This window comes from Camelus dromedarius, chromosome 11 (assembly GCF_036321535.1).
Source record: "Camelus dromedarius isolate mCamDro1 chromosome 11, mCamDro1.pat, whole genome shotgun sequence".
NCBI lineage: Eukaryota > Metazoa > Chordata > Mammalia > Artiodactyla > Camelidae > Camelus > Camelus dromedarius.
Window position 1 is genome coordinate 17607838 of NC_087446.1, and position 17644 is coordinate 17625481.

Consider the following 17644-nt stretch of genomic DNA (forward strand, 5'->3'; position numbering starts at 1 on the left):
TGAACATTTAGATTGATTCTAGTGTTTTTACTACTTCAGTGTTGTAATTAATACCTTGTTCACATACCATATTCATATTATATTCATATATGTTTGTAGGAGTCTCAGAAGTAAGAAAGTTGGAAGGATGAATTTTGAATCTTAATAAATGCTGCCAATTTTTATGCTATTTCTTAATTTATATTTGACTTTCTATTTTGGATAACTAGGTATTCTAAGTCACCTACCCCACTAATACTTCTCCCCTCCTCTGTTACAATTTTACTTAAGTTACTATGCAACGTTTAAATTGTTGGAAGTGTGTAAATCTGTACTGATAAGCCCAAAAGTGTTCCATGATTATCTGTTTTTTTCTGTAGAATTGTAATTTTTATCTGAAGTAATAGTTGTTTCATTTTTTTTCTATTTGTTTAAATTTCTATGTATTATAATTAATTATTCCCATACTTTTAGACAGAACTATAAAACCCATCTCTGTTTGCAAACAGTATTAGATAATTTATTGGTTCCTTTTTTGGTGGAGGGAGTATGAAGTCATTCTTGGCTTTCTCCATCTTTCTGTTTCAGCCCAGACTGTTGCTCTTTAGAGCGACATACAGTCATTGTCTTGAGATTTACCTTTGCATTCATTCTGGGAAATCCCTTTGTTCCAGTGTTGGTCTCAGTTTCCTGGATCTCACGTTTTTGTCTCTGTTGGTTTACTCCTTGTTTTAGTAGCACACATTTTCTGATAACTTTCCAAGAGAAAGAACTTGGGAGGTAAATGTTTTGAAGTTACTTTCTCTTCTGCCCTCACACCTTATTTGTTGTTTGGCTGAGCATACACTTCTAGATTAAAATTGATTTTCTCGGAATTTTAAAGCATTTCTTTTTGTTGTTGTTTCAAGCGTTACAGTTGAGACACGTTTGATCTCATTCTGTTGATCAGAAAGATCACATTTGTCTTGTGTTTAAAAATAAACAAGGAACTCTGAAGTGAGAAATACAGACAAAAAGTCTTGACATTCGTTGCCTGCCTTACAGTTTGTTCCATCACTTATGGACAAGTACGGTTACAGAATAAAGTCAGTAATTATAGACTAAGTTAATAATTACAGTGTCTGCGTATATTATATCTTCTGGGTGGTAAACTTCATTTCTTACAATACATAGTCTAGCAATTTACTTCCCTAAAACAAACAATGGTGAGTAAATGCAGTTTTTAACAATAACTGGTATTTATAGCCTCAAGGTTAATTTTTACTTCTTTTTTGTTTTGTTTATTGAAGTATAGTCAATTACTTTTGAGTCTAGAATTACACCCTATTTAAAAGCTGTAGTGTATTACTATTTCATGGATGCTGGCAGAAGATACATGACTCAGGTAGAGACAAAGGACTTTATTCTTCATAGCACAGCAAATAGCATGAATATCATATTTGTGTAAATCCCTCTTGCTCCCTACATCCTATGGGAGTGTCTTGATATGGTCCAGTTGGATGCAGTACACACAGTTAGATATTCTTTGCTTTTATAGTATATGGAAAGCAAGGTTGCTCTTTGTCCCAGAGGGAGAAGTTACCTCATCTCTCAGGGTGGCTTGATGCAAACACATCTCTCAGAAATGGCCTATGTACAGAGTGGTCAGGACCTTGCAGTCTTCTCATGTACTCAGCAAGACGTATGGGAGCTCCAGAGACCCATGGAGAAGTGTCTCTTCTGATAGTTATGTTCTCTCCGGATGTATTAAAAGAACTTATTGCAAGCAAAGTAATTCCATCACTTTCATGATTTTAAGATATAAAGTCAGTATAATTTAGAAAGGAAGAGACCTTCACCCAGCCTGGATTGTTTATATTCCTAGTGTTTTCGAGTGGAAGTCTTTCAGCTGTTCTTAGATTTCTACCCTAATGTAGTAAAATAGAAAGGACTGGCCCAGGCTCTTGTCTTCGGCAGTCCCCCGTTACCTCAGGATTCTTCATTAACAACAGCTAATAATGCTCGTAGTCTCTGATTCAGTTTGATTTCAAGTCAAGGCTTTCATAACAAATACATACATCAGAAATTGACACAACATTGTAAACTGACTATACTTCAGTTAAAAAAAAACAAATATGAGGCTTTGTTTAAAAATACAGAGCTTATAATTTATGAGAACACACTGTGTATGGCTTATTATTCTTCCCTGGCAACCAGCATATACGTTTTTTTTCCTGATCCCCGACTTTGTGGAAGTTTACATTACTGTGTATTGCTATGGTTCTTTTTATTTATTTATTTTAAATTCAGGTTATGACCATTAAGTAGCCACTTTTAACCTGAAAACTTGCCTTTTTAGTTTAGGGAAGTATGCTTGTGTTGTGCCCCCAAGACTGCCTCACTTTCATTTTCTCTGTTTTTTCTTTCAGGAACTTTTATTTGTCAGATATTGGGATCAACCAGATTGATTCTTTCTTTTTCTTATCTTTATTTCAACTGCCTTTTATAGCTATTGTACTTTGAGGAGATTTTCTTAATTTATCTTCTAATCCTTTTGAATTTCTAATTTTATCTGTTACATTTTCAATTTCAAAGCATTCTTTCTTGATCTCTGCCCCCCCCATTCCTTTTAAAAAATACTTTATTCTTATGTCATGAATATATTATCTTCTCTTATTGTTTGGAGGTTATTAATTAGAACTTTTGTTTTTTAAGTTTTTCTTCTCTATATATTATCTGTTTATTTTGGGCTTCTTCAGTTTATTTTGATCTCCTTCAGTTTGAAGCTTTCCTCAATTATTTGGTCATATTTGACCACTCATATTCAGGGAAGACATAACAGAGCTGATTGGAAGTCACAACAGGAACTTCCCAAATGTCTGTTCAGCCTGTAGACTTTCATTGTTAGATTTTCAGTACAGTGTCTCATATGATTCCGTGATTTAATTCCCTGAGTCTCAAACTTCTCTGTTAGATGCACTTAATACACCTTTTGGCAAATACTGAATGGTTGATTGTTAAAATCGACATAAGCCAGAAATTACGATCATACAGTGAAACTTAGAGACACAAGAGTGAGCCTGCAGTTTAAGAGTTTGAATTATTTGAGTAGTCACTTTTTAAGATTATAATACACAAAGAATACTTGTCTAGCACTGTCAGCTGCTTGATTGCTTCCATGTCACTGAAATGCCTGTTGTGATGCTAAATAAATACTCACTTTCATTAAGAATGTAACTTAGAAAACAACAATTTTTCAGCAATTTATATAGACTTTGAACCAGTATTTCTGTTTATAGTCCAGTTTCTTATTACTTTCTTTGGACGTGACTATTGCCTTTAATCCCGTAGCCTTTCTGGGGTTTTATAACATATTCTGGTTTGCTTCTCATTAGTGTCCCCCTCTGGAGACATCTGAGTGTTACCTATTTGCTTTTAATTTTCAAATAATTGTTGATATCTCTTGTTCATGGATAATTCCTTCTCAAAATCTACAGATCATTAGTACCTGCAAGAACATTTCTTGATAATAACCTTACAGTATTACAAGGAGGTTTGAGTTTAAAAATAAGAATTATATGATCTTCTCAGAGTTTTGTAGTTTTCAGCTAGGGTCTTCAAGCTACAAAAAATAATGTGTTATAAAAATATAACACTTCTCTTTGAAAAGCTTACAATGAAAAGGTGGTAGGAGTTATTTTTTAGCATGCAGAAAAAAAGTTCCCCTATCCTTGTGGAAAAAAGTTGTTCTTTAGAACTAGTGGAAATCACTTATTGCCGTAGTCCTAGCAAGGATTTGAAAGGTGAATAAAAATAACTCTCAGGAACAGATATTTTAACTATAAAGAAGGTAATGAAATTGCTTTAAAAAACATTCCAATTGGAATTTTTAAGAAAATATTTCCTATTAAAACTGTTCTTTTGCTGTGCTATACTGCTCTTTGGGCTCAAAAAACCATTTTTTAACTATTATATGATGTCTACTGGATGCCTTAAGAAGCAATTTAGGAATATTTAAATGTTTGTGTTCAAACTATTGTCTGATATTCTGGACTTGAAATATTTTAGTCTGGAAATATTTTAGTTACTTCATACTATTCCATATGGTAGAGTGGAGTTGGGCCCTTCATTGCATAATGCTTTAAAAGTACCGTTTTAACAAATACTTATATAAAGCAGAAAATTTCTGAATCAAGCTTGTAAGTATGACTATATTAAATGTTTAGAACTATGAGCATTAAGAGTGAATGCATTCATGATTTAAGGCAGTAATCAGAATAGTTTAAGAGCCTCAGTTATACACATACATCAGACATTTGACATCAGGTGCTTTGAAATCATTGTATTCAAGATTCATTACATCGATCAGTCCCAAAGCAAACATTATATAAGCAACTAGGTCCTATTCATTTTAGAGGTTATCAAGATGTTATGACATTAATGTAGTAAGCAACAAGGTTGCTCTTTCTTTTTAAAGCAACACAGCTTCAAAAGCATAACAAATAGGGTGCCATAAAGAGCCTTTATGTTACACTTTACATTTATGAAATTATTTTTCATATGCTGTTTTATTTAACCCGTAGTAATCTTTGAGGTAAGTAAAGCTGAGCTTAAAAAGCTGAGCTTCTACCAAGGGTCTGGCATACTCTATAAGGTTCTGATTCCAAAATTCTATCTACTGCTGCTGTCTCATCCAAATCTTTGTGGTTCTTTGACTGCCTTCTTTTTTTATGTGATTGTTATTTGGTATTGCTATTATTTTTTGTAACTTAAAAAAATTATTTTCTGTTTACTTCTGGAACAAAAGAGTGATGTATTTGATATAATTTCCTACTAAATATATTTTTAAAACTCACTGAAGACCATTTATTGTCTAGCATGAGGTCTAAAATGAAAAACATTTATTTCTTTATTTTTCACATATTTCTTAAAATTGAAAATGAAAACTATCTGAAGTATTTAAAATTTTGTCTTATAGATACTATATTTCGAAAGGTGCTATTGTGGATCAACTCGGAGGAGACCTAAATTCAACTCCATTGCACTGGGCCACAAGGTTTAAATTCGCTTCTGGATTTTTTTTTTCTTTGGTTCCTTTAATAGCCTATAACTAAACAACTATTTTTTCCCCCTTTAAATGATATGCTAAAATGAATGGGAGAACTTGTTATGCCAGTAGTTAATATCAATAATGTACTAAAATGTATTGCTGTCCACTGTTACCTGCATTGGAAGCAAAGTTTATTTTCCAAAGTGTCCTTAAGGAATTAACTAGGCTGATATTAATCTGGTTAGTTAGAAAATGGGATTAAGCTTTGGGAATACTTTTTCAGCCTATATGTATTACAGCAAAAGAAGTATCAAGTTCATGGGACAATTAAGGTCATATTGGAACAGGATTACTAGAGTATAATAACTATTTATTACATATTTAAAGAAGTTATGAGTATCTATAAATTTTCAGACTTTTAAGCCAATTAAGACTTAAGAACATAATATCCTAAATGTACCTTGATGTATGTCTATTTTGAAATAATGTGAAATAAGATTTTTGTAATTTTTCCACCATTTTAAAATCTTTTTCATTTTTTTTTAAACTTCTTTTCAGAGAAGTTTAAAAAAACATATTTAAGTGTTTATTCTTTTATGCTTTAGACAAGGCCATCTATCTATGGTTGTGCAACTAATGAAATATGGTGCAGACCCTTCGTTAATTGATGGAGAAGGATGTAGCTGTATTCATCTGGCTGCTCAGTTTGGACATACCTCAATTGTTGCTTATCTCATAGCAAAAGGACAGGTAAAAAAATCACAGTGGTGTAGATTTGAATCAGATATTCTTAACTACCTAATATCATTGGTGTTAACAAGTATAACAACCTGGTGATATTTAAATAGTACTTTCTACTGGGTGAAGAGAATAAATAAATAGATAGGTAGTTTGCTATTGAATTATTTAATATAGTTAACATAAAAATACGAAAAACAGTCATGATCCAGATAATAATCCATTAAGTTGGTTTTTTTATTTCTAAGAGTGATAGAGATGAATGCTAGAAAGTAAGAGAAAATTTAGGTATCTTTTTGCTTCCCTTAATCACGTCTTTTGACTATATCATCTGAATTCATTTAAACTTTTTTAAACATATTACTGGTTATTTTCTATATTAAGTCCCTCTTGAGGGAGATAAATGCCTTAAGATCATTTTCTCAGTTCCTGCTGTGTAAAACACTGCTTTTTACATGGCAGAAAAATTCTCATAATTTAAGTGTTTCTTCCTGATTCTTCCTTAATATGTAGTGACTATAATCACATTAAATATTGTTAGTTTATGCGTACCATATCTTTGTAATAAATGTATTTTGTTAAAAGTAATGTCACTCAATTTGTCTTTCATGAGTTTTCTCTGGTTGTACTTAAACATTAGTTTTATAGCTAAGGATCTCATCATAAGAGTAAGATAGATGATTTTAATTCATTGCTATTAGCACATATTTGTTATTTTAATTTAAAATAATTAGATTTAGAATTTGAATAGTATTTATTATGAATCCTTTAAAGTGTTTATTGTTGGCAGTGCTCCAGTGGGTGTTGTGCACTATTGCTAAGGAAAAGAGGCATAGGCTGGTTAATTTCTGGAAGGAGGAGTTTATTTTCTATTACTGTGTTAATATACTGCCCCCTAAGTCTAATGGCTTTAGAACAGTAGGAGCCATTATCTTTCATGAGTCTCTAGGTTGACTGAGCTTGATTGGGTGGTGGTTCTTGTGATAATGGCTGGGGGCTGCAGTCATCTGGGGGCTTGACTGGACTGGAGGATGCTTGCATACCTTGTACCTTGATAAGTAGGGCTAAAAGGCTGGGCTCAGTTGGCTTATTGGGACAGCTAGCCCTCTCTGTTTTTCTCCATGCAGTCTCGGAACTTCTTCTCCACAACTCCCCTCCATGTGTTCTCTCTAGCATGGAAACCAAACTTCTTACATGGTTGCTCAGAGTTCCCAAAAGAGCAAAAGCAGACATCTGACTTTTTTAAGGTCTTGAACTGGCACAGCCACATTTCTGCTCCATTCTGTCAGTTAAAGCAAGTAACAGGTCCAGCCCATGTTCACTGTGGGAACACAAGGGTATGAACACTGGAAGGTGAAGTTTATTGGAAGCTATCTTTGGAGACCAACTACCCCAGGGGATCATCTTTGTTCTCCCACAGTTCATTCTGGACTGGAGGTTGAAGCAGTAGATGGCGTTGTTGCACATGACATCGTCTTTAGTGGCCTTCTCTAGTGCAGATATTAAGTTTACAATATACATTCACTTTTTTCTTCTAGTTTTTAACTAGGTAAGAAAAGTGTAAAGTTTTGACTCTTTTTATTAGCTTATTGATTTTGGAATTTGGATGTTTCAGTAATCATTTGAACTCTGGCATAGTATGTAGGCCATAAAATTCTTAAAGAGCAGAAATTCTGTCACAGTTCTTTTTGTACAGTAAGTGCATGGTAGTGTTAATACATGTCTGACAGATAATTGGCTTTCTTTTTCAGGAGTAAGTTTTTTTTCCTGCTTACGGAAGTAACACATGCTTACTGTTAAATATTCAAACATAGTAGCAAAGTATGACTTAGAGAGTGAAATCCCACCTCTTCCCTTACCTCCTCCCTCTATTGAGAACACTTTCTTTAACAGTTTAGTATATATTTTTCTAGAATTTTTTCAATATATGTGCTAAAATACTACCACTAAAAGCACTTTAGAGCAGTAAAAGAAAACTGCTCTAATGTGCTTTATATCATACTTTAAATGCGGTCCAAAGTCGTCCTGTGGCTTACAGAATCATGTGTGATCCGTCTCTGGATACGTCTCCATCTCATCTTCTGTCATCTCCCTCTCACTCACTGTGCTGAACCACACCAGTCTTCTGGCTGGTCGTTGAACAGCTCTGGTGTGCTGTTGTCTTAAGGCCTTTGTGCTGGCTCTTCCCTTCTGCTTGGTAAATTCTTTCCTTAGTCACACGGTTATCCTTTTCTCTCTCACTTCAGTCAGATGTTTGTTCAAATTTTATTAGTTCTGATTAGTTCCCAGTTATAAGCAGTAATAAAATCAGTGTATTTTTAACTTCTTTCTCTTCCCTGTCTTAACACTGACATTAGTCCATAATACTGTTTTTCTTAGTATAAACTTTGTTCTGATATATAACTACATTTCTGTCACTTGACTTTTCAACTTTGAGTAATATCCTTTGACTCATAGCTCTTGCAGATTAGACACTCATTATACTTTCTTTTCAGCCTTTTCCCACCCCCCCTCATTTGTTGTTAATTTTATCAAATTTACATTCTTAGGGCATATAACATTTTCATTTAGTTTGTCATTCTATTCTTCACAATAGTTTCTTTTTAGTTACACTGTTAAATATATTCAGTGCTCACTACCAATTCTTTTGGATGATTTTCAGGAGAAAAAGGGGAAAATGCTAAGTTATGGAGCCCTGTTGATATGGAATTCCCATAAGCTTTTGATCTGGGCTTGTTAATTGTTCCTAATAGAGAATACTCATACGTCCAGGCTGAACTTGGAAAAGAAGTACCAAGTTTTAAATCCTGATCCAAAGAGAGAAAAGGTTGAATTTCATTTTTCTTTTAGTACTCTAGAGATGTGGCATAATTTTTAATTTTTATTTTGTTTGTTAATATTTTAATACTATCACTTTTTAAAAAGGATATGAAAAGACTCACAACTAAAAAGGAAGAAATTTAAACATAAGAATTTACATGTTTGTTTTAATTGGACATCAAATTTAATTGAGCTTTCTTGAAACCAGAGCAGTAAAGGAAGTAAAATAAGTTTCATTACTTAACTCTCATATAAGAAACAAGGAAGTTTACCATTTTTTTCAGAGAAGATTTTTTTTTTGGAAAAAGAATAAACATGTATAATGTAAATATTGAGTGAGTTACATGTTTCCAACAACACTTAATAGAAATTTAGAAATAGATTTGTAATGGATAAGGCATAACATTTGATTGTAATATTCATGAGAGGGACTAAAACTAGTGACATCTTAGGATATGTGTTGCCACTTGTCTAAAGTAGTGGTTCTCAGCTCTTTCTGCCCCAATACGCTTGGATAATGTTCATATTGAGACATATTCCCATCTGTAAAGATGCCTTACAGGGAACTGCTATATAGAGTTATGAAATGTTTTGCAGTGTACTCACTATAACTCTGTCCTCTCTCCACTGACTGGTGAATTAGGTAATGTAACTTGGATTAGGACTGCTGGTTTAATAATCCATAGGAATGGGAGGTGGGGAAAGGAAGAAGAGGAAACTTAATACGTATTGAATGTCCTGTTCCAGGCTCTAGACTAGGTTGCTTTACACACATTATTCCATTTAATCATCAGAAAGATCTTATGAAGACAGTATTTGTATTAACATTTTTAGATAAGAAAGCTGAGACTCAGAGAATTAATTTTGGCAGCCTTACAGTTATTAACTAAACTGGTGGATCTAGGAATTCAAAACCATGTCTATCTTATTCTAAAGTCTATCTGTGCCTTTCCCAAACCTAGAAAAGTAGATAGATAAACATGTCTTGTCATTTAACAAATGGTTTTTCATTATCTATCCTGTTGGGCACTGAGAGTATAAAGATGAATTTAATTTTGATCCTCAAAGAACTTCTTTTCTAGTTAATGGGACAGATAACTTAGGCACATAGGAGAATCAGTCCAGATTGGAGTGAGTCAGAAGAGAGAATTTTAGGGAAGTGAAACTGATAGAATCCCTAATACATCAGCATGTCTTGAAAGGTGATTTGTCTAACCTGGGAAGAGTTTTGGTTGAATAGGTGGTAGTTTTAATTCTAATTTGCTTTAAAAAAAAAAAACTGCAAAAGGGAGAGAAAAGTACCACGGAAAGCAAAAAGTTGGGTAGGAGGGGAAAATAATGGTTTACTACATAATTTTGTTGGGAATGGTATTCATATATATTTATGATAATATAAATATCAAATATTTATAGAACCAGAATTACAGTAGATCTCTTGAGAGTCAAGAATAAGAAAGGTGCATATTTGTGATGGGGTAGTGAGAGGAAAGAGAGAAATTGTCATTTTGCTTAATGAGGATATGCCATACTTAGGATAATACCTAAAACTGAAAAAATCAAAAAGTAGCAATTCCAAGTATCTTATTTTAAAGATGTGTAAGTAAAAACAAAAATAATGAGCTAAAAAAGGTGAAAACGATGGGGAATAAGGCAGATAATTGCTTGATCACGTTGCTTTTTTACCACAAACTTTGCAGAATTAGTTAATTCTAAAAATATTCATGCATAGTGATAAAAAGTAGACAGACTTTTTGAGTTCATTAAAATTGAAATTTTTATTGAAATTTTATAATTTATTCTTTGTTTTGAAAGGCCTGGGAATAAACAGGGTTTTATTATATCATGAATTAGTAAAATAAGTTTTTCAGAGACTTAAATAATTTAATCTTTCCTTTGTGAGTGAAAGATGAAGAGTAGGTCAAGATCTCTAGATGACAACATTGAAAGGCTGAGTGAAGTTTAAAAAAGGAAAACTATAAATATGTTAATTAAGTGTAATTAAACACATTCAGTATATGTAAATTAGATGTTTATATACATATTAATTAAAATACTTAGTGATATCGTTTTACTTTAAACTTAGGAATGATATAGTTTTATAAATCACCTTTGATTGTTATATTGGCTTCTCCTGTGATATGTGAATTATATTTTTCTAAGTGAATTTGGTAGGAACTTAGAAGTTTTTACTGTCTGACTTTTTCTTTTTTCTTTATCAGGATGTAGATATGATGGATCAGAATGGGATGACGCCTTTAATGTGGGCAGCTTATAGAACACATAGGTATGTAACCATTTAAATACTTATTCAACCATTTTCAGCATAATAAAATGTAAAATAAGTGATTAAAAAAAGCAGTTTAATGTTATACTTGCTAATATTTAAAGTTCTTAATTATGAGTGCATAGTATGTAACATAAATTACCCTTTTGGATGTTTTGAGTCTCTATGTTTACATTTACCTTGGTAATTGTAGTATTCTTAAGCTATTCGTCTTTTAACAGTCTCCAAGGATAGAAGAAAATGTTACCTTCTTTTTAAAAAGTAACTGATTTTTAACATGATTCGCATATTGGCAAGTTTAGCGTTTTAATTACTAAGTTGCCTTAAATGACTTCGGCACAACCTAGACTTATATTTAAAATTTTAATTGTTTAATTATGTAGACATCAGTGACCTTAATCACTGGATGAAAAATAGTAAATGTCAGGACCAAGTGTACTCTCTCCGAACTATCTGAAGTTACATGGTGTCGCACAGACTCTATACTTCATATTAAAATATTGTCCTATTACTGATTGTAAACTTGTTGACTATAGGTTAGAATAGAAGTGTTCCAAGATGGAATGCAACCACAATCAGTTTAGTATCTGTAATGATTTCTATAATTGAAATTAGGGTTGTTGTTGTTGTTGTGTTTTTTTTTCCTTTTCAGTGTGGATCCAACTAGATTGCTTTTAACATTCAATGTTTCAGTTAACCTTGGTGACAAGTATCACAAAAACACTGCTCTGCACTGGGCAGTACTAGCAGGGAATACCACAGTCATTAGTCTTCTTCTGGAAGCTGGAGCTAATGTTGATGCCCAGAATGTCAAGGTAAAAATGTCCTATATTAATTACACAATGTGCAGTGTGGTTACTAAGATGGGAATTCCTTAATAAAACTTAGGGTTTTTTTTTTTTTCACAGTCAAAAGATGGCAGAAGCTTCTTACTTAAACCCAACCCTTTGCTTCCGTGCAAGAATTTGTTTTGAAAGACTGATTTATTTACTTTCATCTTTTAGTATTAAAGTAATTTTTAGATTTTGGTGACCTTTTCATTAGTGAATTCTTACTCACTTTTGGAAGTTATATAATCTCTATTTTTATAGGGAAATAGAATCATTTTCTGGTTTCTTTAAGAAGATCATTAAAAAGAATCCCAAATTTATATTTAAACCACAGTATGCTTAGTAGCTTTTACAAATTCTTTGACTTAGCTATTTGTTGTCTTATTTTTTTAAAGATCAAGACCTTGATAAACACCTTTATGATGTTTATAGGAGTACCCCTCCCCCGCAAATGCTGGACTGATCCAGGAAGTGTATGCCAAAAAAGTATACAAAATTATCTAAGAGCAAAGCACAATTAACATTTATACTCTGAGCATATGGAAGTTTGTGGACATCTTATGAATACTTGCAAGAAAATTCTATTGATAAACTTAAATTTTGATTACTATTCTCATTTTTAAAATTTTGGGATTCACCATGTCTTTCAGCACCAGACTCTGTGAAATGACTTTAAACTTTTAAATAACATCTTTTAATAACGTGCATTCATAAATAACTTTGTGCCCATTGACAGATGTTCTTTAATTTGACTATAAACCGTAGTATTTTCTGAGTCATGCTTCTTAAATTTCCAAAGGATATGTGCTAATTAAATATGAAAAGGGTTCGAGCCACATAATGATCTAAAATGGCAATCAAAAAGTAGGTTATCTCCTGCTGGATCAGGGCATCTGTTTAGGTTGCAATGAATAGTTCTTTCTCTATTTGATTACTCTGAGAAGAAAAGGTTAAACTACTGAAATAAAATAGCTTAGACTGGTTATATGGGGCCTAATTTATTTAAGATTGTAACAAATTTTTAGAAATTAATCTAACTAAAAATATTTAAAGTAAATATCAAATAGCTTAGACTAGTTATATGGAGCCTGATTTATTTAAGATTATAGCCAATTTTTAGAAATGAGTCTAATTAAAAATATTTAGTTAAAAGTAAATATCAAATATCTTATTGAAAACTGTAAGAAATTGAGAAAACCATATGTTATCTTTCTTTCTTTTTTAAAATTTTAAATCTTCTTCTCTCTACCCAGTGTGATCAGAATGGTCTAATACCTGCCAGTAAATGTTGGAAAGAGGAAAGTCAGCTTGCCTCAGTTACCGTAGCCTGACATGTGCTGGGCATTCTAAATATTTATTGACTGAATGGAGATTTGTGTGGTCTTGAGCTTTACCTCTAAGCTAGTTTTCATGACTGTGCTGGCATACCTCTCTGCCACTTCTGAAATTATAGAGACACTTTTGCTTTTCTAAATGTTCTAAGTAGAAAGCTCTGAAAAGTTCATAATACTGTGATTAGTAAATCAGGTTGACCCCAGGGCCTAAAGGATAAGAAAAGAGGAGATTGATTAAACCTGATCAGTATCCCCCTAAGAAAAAAATTAATGAGGTTACCTTATATTTTATTATCTGGATTGCTTTAGAGTGTTATTTTTCTTCTCTTGGCTACTAGATAGCCATTCCTAAAGTGGTCATACCCTAGGAATGCATTTCAAGTATTTAGAGTTTAGTTTTGAAAAACTGGAACTTATGGCAAATAGTGAGTCTCCAAGATTTTGCCAAGAGCCATATCAGTGTATTGAAGTTGTAGTAATGTCAGAATTATGACAAGATGACCACACTGTTCTGGAATTTAAACTAATAGTGAATATTTTCAGAGCGTTTATTTATTGGAAGATATTTATTGAAAATATCTTTTCAATGCATATAAAATTTTAGATAACTTCTTTTTGATCATGACCTTTAGGTATTTGAGGTGTGGTTTGTAAATTTAATGCCTTTTCAACTTGGCACTGCACATTAACCATTGTATAAACTTTTGATTAGTCTTTTTAAAAAAATTTTTTTTAAGTTTAAGCAACTTTCTTGTCATATAATTTCCATACAGTAAACTATACATATTTCAGATGTACAATTTGATGGATTTTGATAGACATATACACCTATGAAACCACCACCACAGTCAATATACCTAACATTTACATATCTCCCCAAGCTGTGCAGATTTCCTTCCCACCCCTTTTACGTCCTGGTAATCATAATTATTTTATTCTCTGTGTCTGTGAGTTTGTTTCTGTTTTGTAAGTAAGTTCATTTGTGTCCCTTTTTTTAGATTCCACATATGCAATATCATATGGCATTTTCCTTACTCTTTCTGGCTTACTTCCCTTAGAATGATGAACTCCAGGTCTATCCATGTTACTGCAAATGGCATTATTTTATTCTTTTTTATGGCTAAGTAGTATTACATTGTATAAATATACCACAGCTTCTTTATCCAGTCATCTGTCAATGGACATTTAGGTTGTTTCCATGTCTTGGCTATTGTAAACAGTGCTGCTGTGAACATTGGGGTGCATGTGTCTTTTTGAATTATATTTTTCTCTGGATATATGCCCAGGAGTGGGATTGCTGGATCATATGGTAACTTTATTTTTAGTTTTTGATGGCTTTTCTTTTTTGGTAGAGGGAGGTAATTAGGCTTATTTATGTATTTTTAGAGAAGGTACTGGGGATTGAACCCAGAACCTCAGGCATACTAAGCATGCACTCTACCACTTGAGCTGTACCTTCCACTCTTTATTTTTAGTTTTTTGAGGAACCTCCATACTATCCTCCATAGTGGCTGCACCAGTTTACATTCCCACCAACAGTGTAGGAGGGTTCCTTTTTCCCCACACCCTCTCCACTATCATTTGTGGACTTTTTAATGATGACCATTCTGACTGGTATGAGGTGAGACCTCAATGTAGTTTTGATTTGTATTTCTCCAACAATTAATGATGTTGAGCATATTTTCATGTGCCTGTTGGTCATCTGGATGTCTTTGGATAGATGTCTATTTAGATTTTCTGCCCATTTTTTGATTGGGTTGATTAGTCTTAGTAAAAGAAATAATCTATAATGAATTTCAAAAAAAGGTAATGGTAAGAATAGAAATATTTCAAATGATTTAAATGGCTTGAACCTTTTATTTTTAATGTTTTATAGGTTCAGCACATCAATTACTTGGTACCAGGATGGCATAAATCAGAATGTAGTTAACTAGCTAACTAGTACAGTGCATGTGACTACCTTCCAGAATCTACAGTGCCAAATAATTCAGCTAATTATTTTACCTTTAGAACTTTTATTTAAATTCATGAATTTTTTTGTCAGTTTCTTTTTATTAGTGTTTTAATTTTATCTGACAAATATAGTCAAGGTTGGCCATTAGAAAAATAAGTTATTTTAAGTGTAATTCCCTGGTAGCTCTGGAGTAACATTATTTTTCAAAAAAATTTTACTGAGGTACAATTGACATATGACATTATGTGAGTTTAGGTGTACAACATAATGATTTGACGCCTACACATTGCAGAATGACCACCGTCACAAATCCAGTCAACATCTGTCATCATATACAGTCACAAAGTTTTCTTTTTTCTTGTGATATGAACCTTGAAGATTAACTCCTAGCAACTTCTGGATATGCAATGCAGTGTGATTAACTGTAGCTGCCATGCTGTACATTACATCTTCATGACTGACTTACTTTAGAGCTGGGAGTTTGTACCTTTGGCCCCTTTCACCCATGTTCCCCACCCCCCCAGCCCGGTACCTCTGCCAGCCACCAGTCTGTTCTGTATATCTGTGAACTTGATTTTTTGTTTTGTTTTGTTTTTAGAGTCCACATGTAAGTGAGGTATGGTATTTGCCTTTCTCTGTCTGACTTATTTGGAGTGACATTATTTTTAAAGAAAATAAAGTCTAAGGAGTTGCTTCAGTTGCTCAGGGAACATTTATACTTTTAGAATAAAAATAATCTTTTTAACCACACTGGTGAAAAAAGTAGATTTTTGTTTTAAAATGGACTTCTTATGTAATTAAAAGGATGAAATAAGTATCAAATGCCTTTTCTACTGGAATCTGGCATTCCTAATAAGCTGAAGTCTAGTTACCACCTTTTAGTAGAAACCATTTGTTCATTCAACAAATAACTTGTTTTATGCTGAGAAGTCAGTGTTTAAGATAGATGAAATCCTTACTCTCCCAGAATTTACATTGTATTGAGGAAATAGACAATAAGTAAATTAAAAACACATACACAGGCAAATGTGGTTGTGATGAGGGCTAAGGGGGGCCACATCAGGTGAGAGTGATTGTAAATGCCTCTGAGGAGATGACATTTGCTTTGAGACTTGTCTGATAAAGGATCAGTTCTGCAAAGATATGTGGGAAAAAACTTTCCATGTAGAGGAACCTGCAAGTGCAAGACCCAAGGCCAGGAGTACGCTTGCCACGTTAGGAATGCAGAAATGACAGCCTGCACCAAGCAGTGAGTCACTAAGAGAGGCAGGTACCGGATCATACAAGGCCATGATAAGGAGCTTTAATTGTATTCTCAGTCATGAGAAACAGTTGGAAGAATTTATGTAGAATGGTTACATAATCTTTGTGTTATAAATATGTTAAAAAGATTACTTTGGTATATAGAGATACATTGAATAATTAAGAAAATGGAAGGGATAGAGGAAGATCAGTTAGACTCTTAAAATAAAGCAGGCAACTGATGATGTTAGTTTAGCCTATACAGTTGTAGGAGCAGGGATGGAGAGAAATGAATGGATTTGGAAATGATAGTTTAGAGTAGAAATGAAAAGGTAGATTAGGGTGAAAGAAAAAAATTGATGATTTAGGTTTTGGTTTGAATAACTGAATGTCTTGTGATATATATGGAGGTTGTGAAGATCTGAAGGAAACAGACTTTTTGAGATGAAGGCAGTAGGAATTGGTCTGTCTTAGTCATATGTGAGTTGAGGTGGTACCTTTTAGCTATGTGGAATGTAAGGCTAATTAAGTAAACTTAAATTGCTGCACATTTTGAAATGAAAAATTGATTAATTAAAAACAACAACCTGGATTGTTTGTCCTGGAATTTGACAGATAAAGTTGATTTATAGTTATATATTTTTCTGTTTTTCATTTTAAGTCTTAAGAAAGTCTCGTTGATAATCATGAATCATACCAAGAAAGACGTAGCCTGTGAATCTGGATATGGCTTTACTTGCTAGTAAAAGTTACATTCTTCAAAGAATATGAAAAATTATACTTTATGTTATAATAGTTATATAACGATTGATTGATCCTATTTCTTCTAAAATAGTTATTTCCCAAGTAAAATTAAGGTTAAGTTTCTTAGAAATCAGTCTTTATATTAGCTAGATATTTATCCTTGTAAATTAGTTATTTGGGTAAGGGATTCAATTACTTTAATGCATAAACAAAGGATTCTTTTATCAAAATAAGATAGAACTTATTTTGGAGACAGTTACTATTAGATGGTAGGTTAAAATGGCTACTTTGATCCTTTGAAGGATCAGGAATGGCCGTAAACCTTAGATTAGAGATTCTTAATCTAGGACCCACCAGTGGATTTTGGTTAGGGGGTGGGTCCCTGGACTCCTGAAATTGTTATTAAAAAAAAGTACCAGCGCTTTTCTGGGGAGAGAGTCAATGGCTTTCATCAGACATGACTCAAAAGAGTGTAAAAACCATGGCCCTAGATAATAGTTGCATAGAATAAATTGAAATCTTAAGTAATAACAGTAGAGGGGAAAAATGATTTAGGATACTGAGATTTTAAGAAAAATGACTTATGCAGTAATCTTTCTTCAGGGTAGCATCTCCTTTGTGAATTAAAAAAAAGTATTTTACCCCCCCCCCGCACATGTTTTTGTTTATACAGATAAATTTAGATGAACT

The 17644-nt window shown here is 32.9% G+C and overlaps 1 protein-coding gene across 6 annotated transcripts in view; it reads left to right on the forward strand.

The window, feature by feature from the left end:
* The window catches only part of ZDHHC17 (zinc finger DHHC-type palmitoyltransferase 17), a 328798-nt gene that overhangs the window by 276906 nt on the left and 34248 nt on the right, over positions 1 to 17644 (forward strand). For all 6 annotated transcript variants that reach the window (XM_064491550.1, XM_064491551.1, XM_010988190.3 and 3 more), the window contains 4 exons: positions 4937 to 5014; positions 5614 to 5758; positions 10786 to 10850; positions 11503 to 11665. In XM_064491550.1, coding sequence (XP_064347620.1) covers positions 4937 to 5014; positions 5614 to 5758; positions 10786 to 10850; positions 11503 to 11665 — 451 coding nt within the window. The remainder of the gene's footprint in view (positions 1 to 4936; positions 5015 to 5613; positions 5759 to 10785; positions 10851 to 11502; positions 11666 to 17644) is intronic.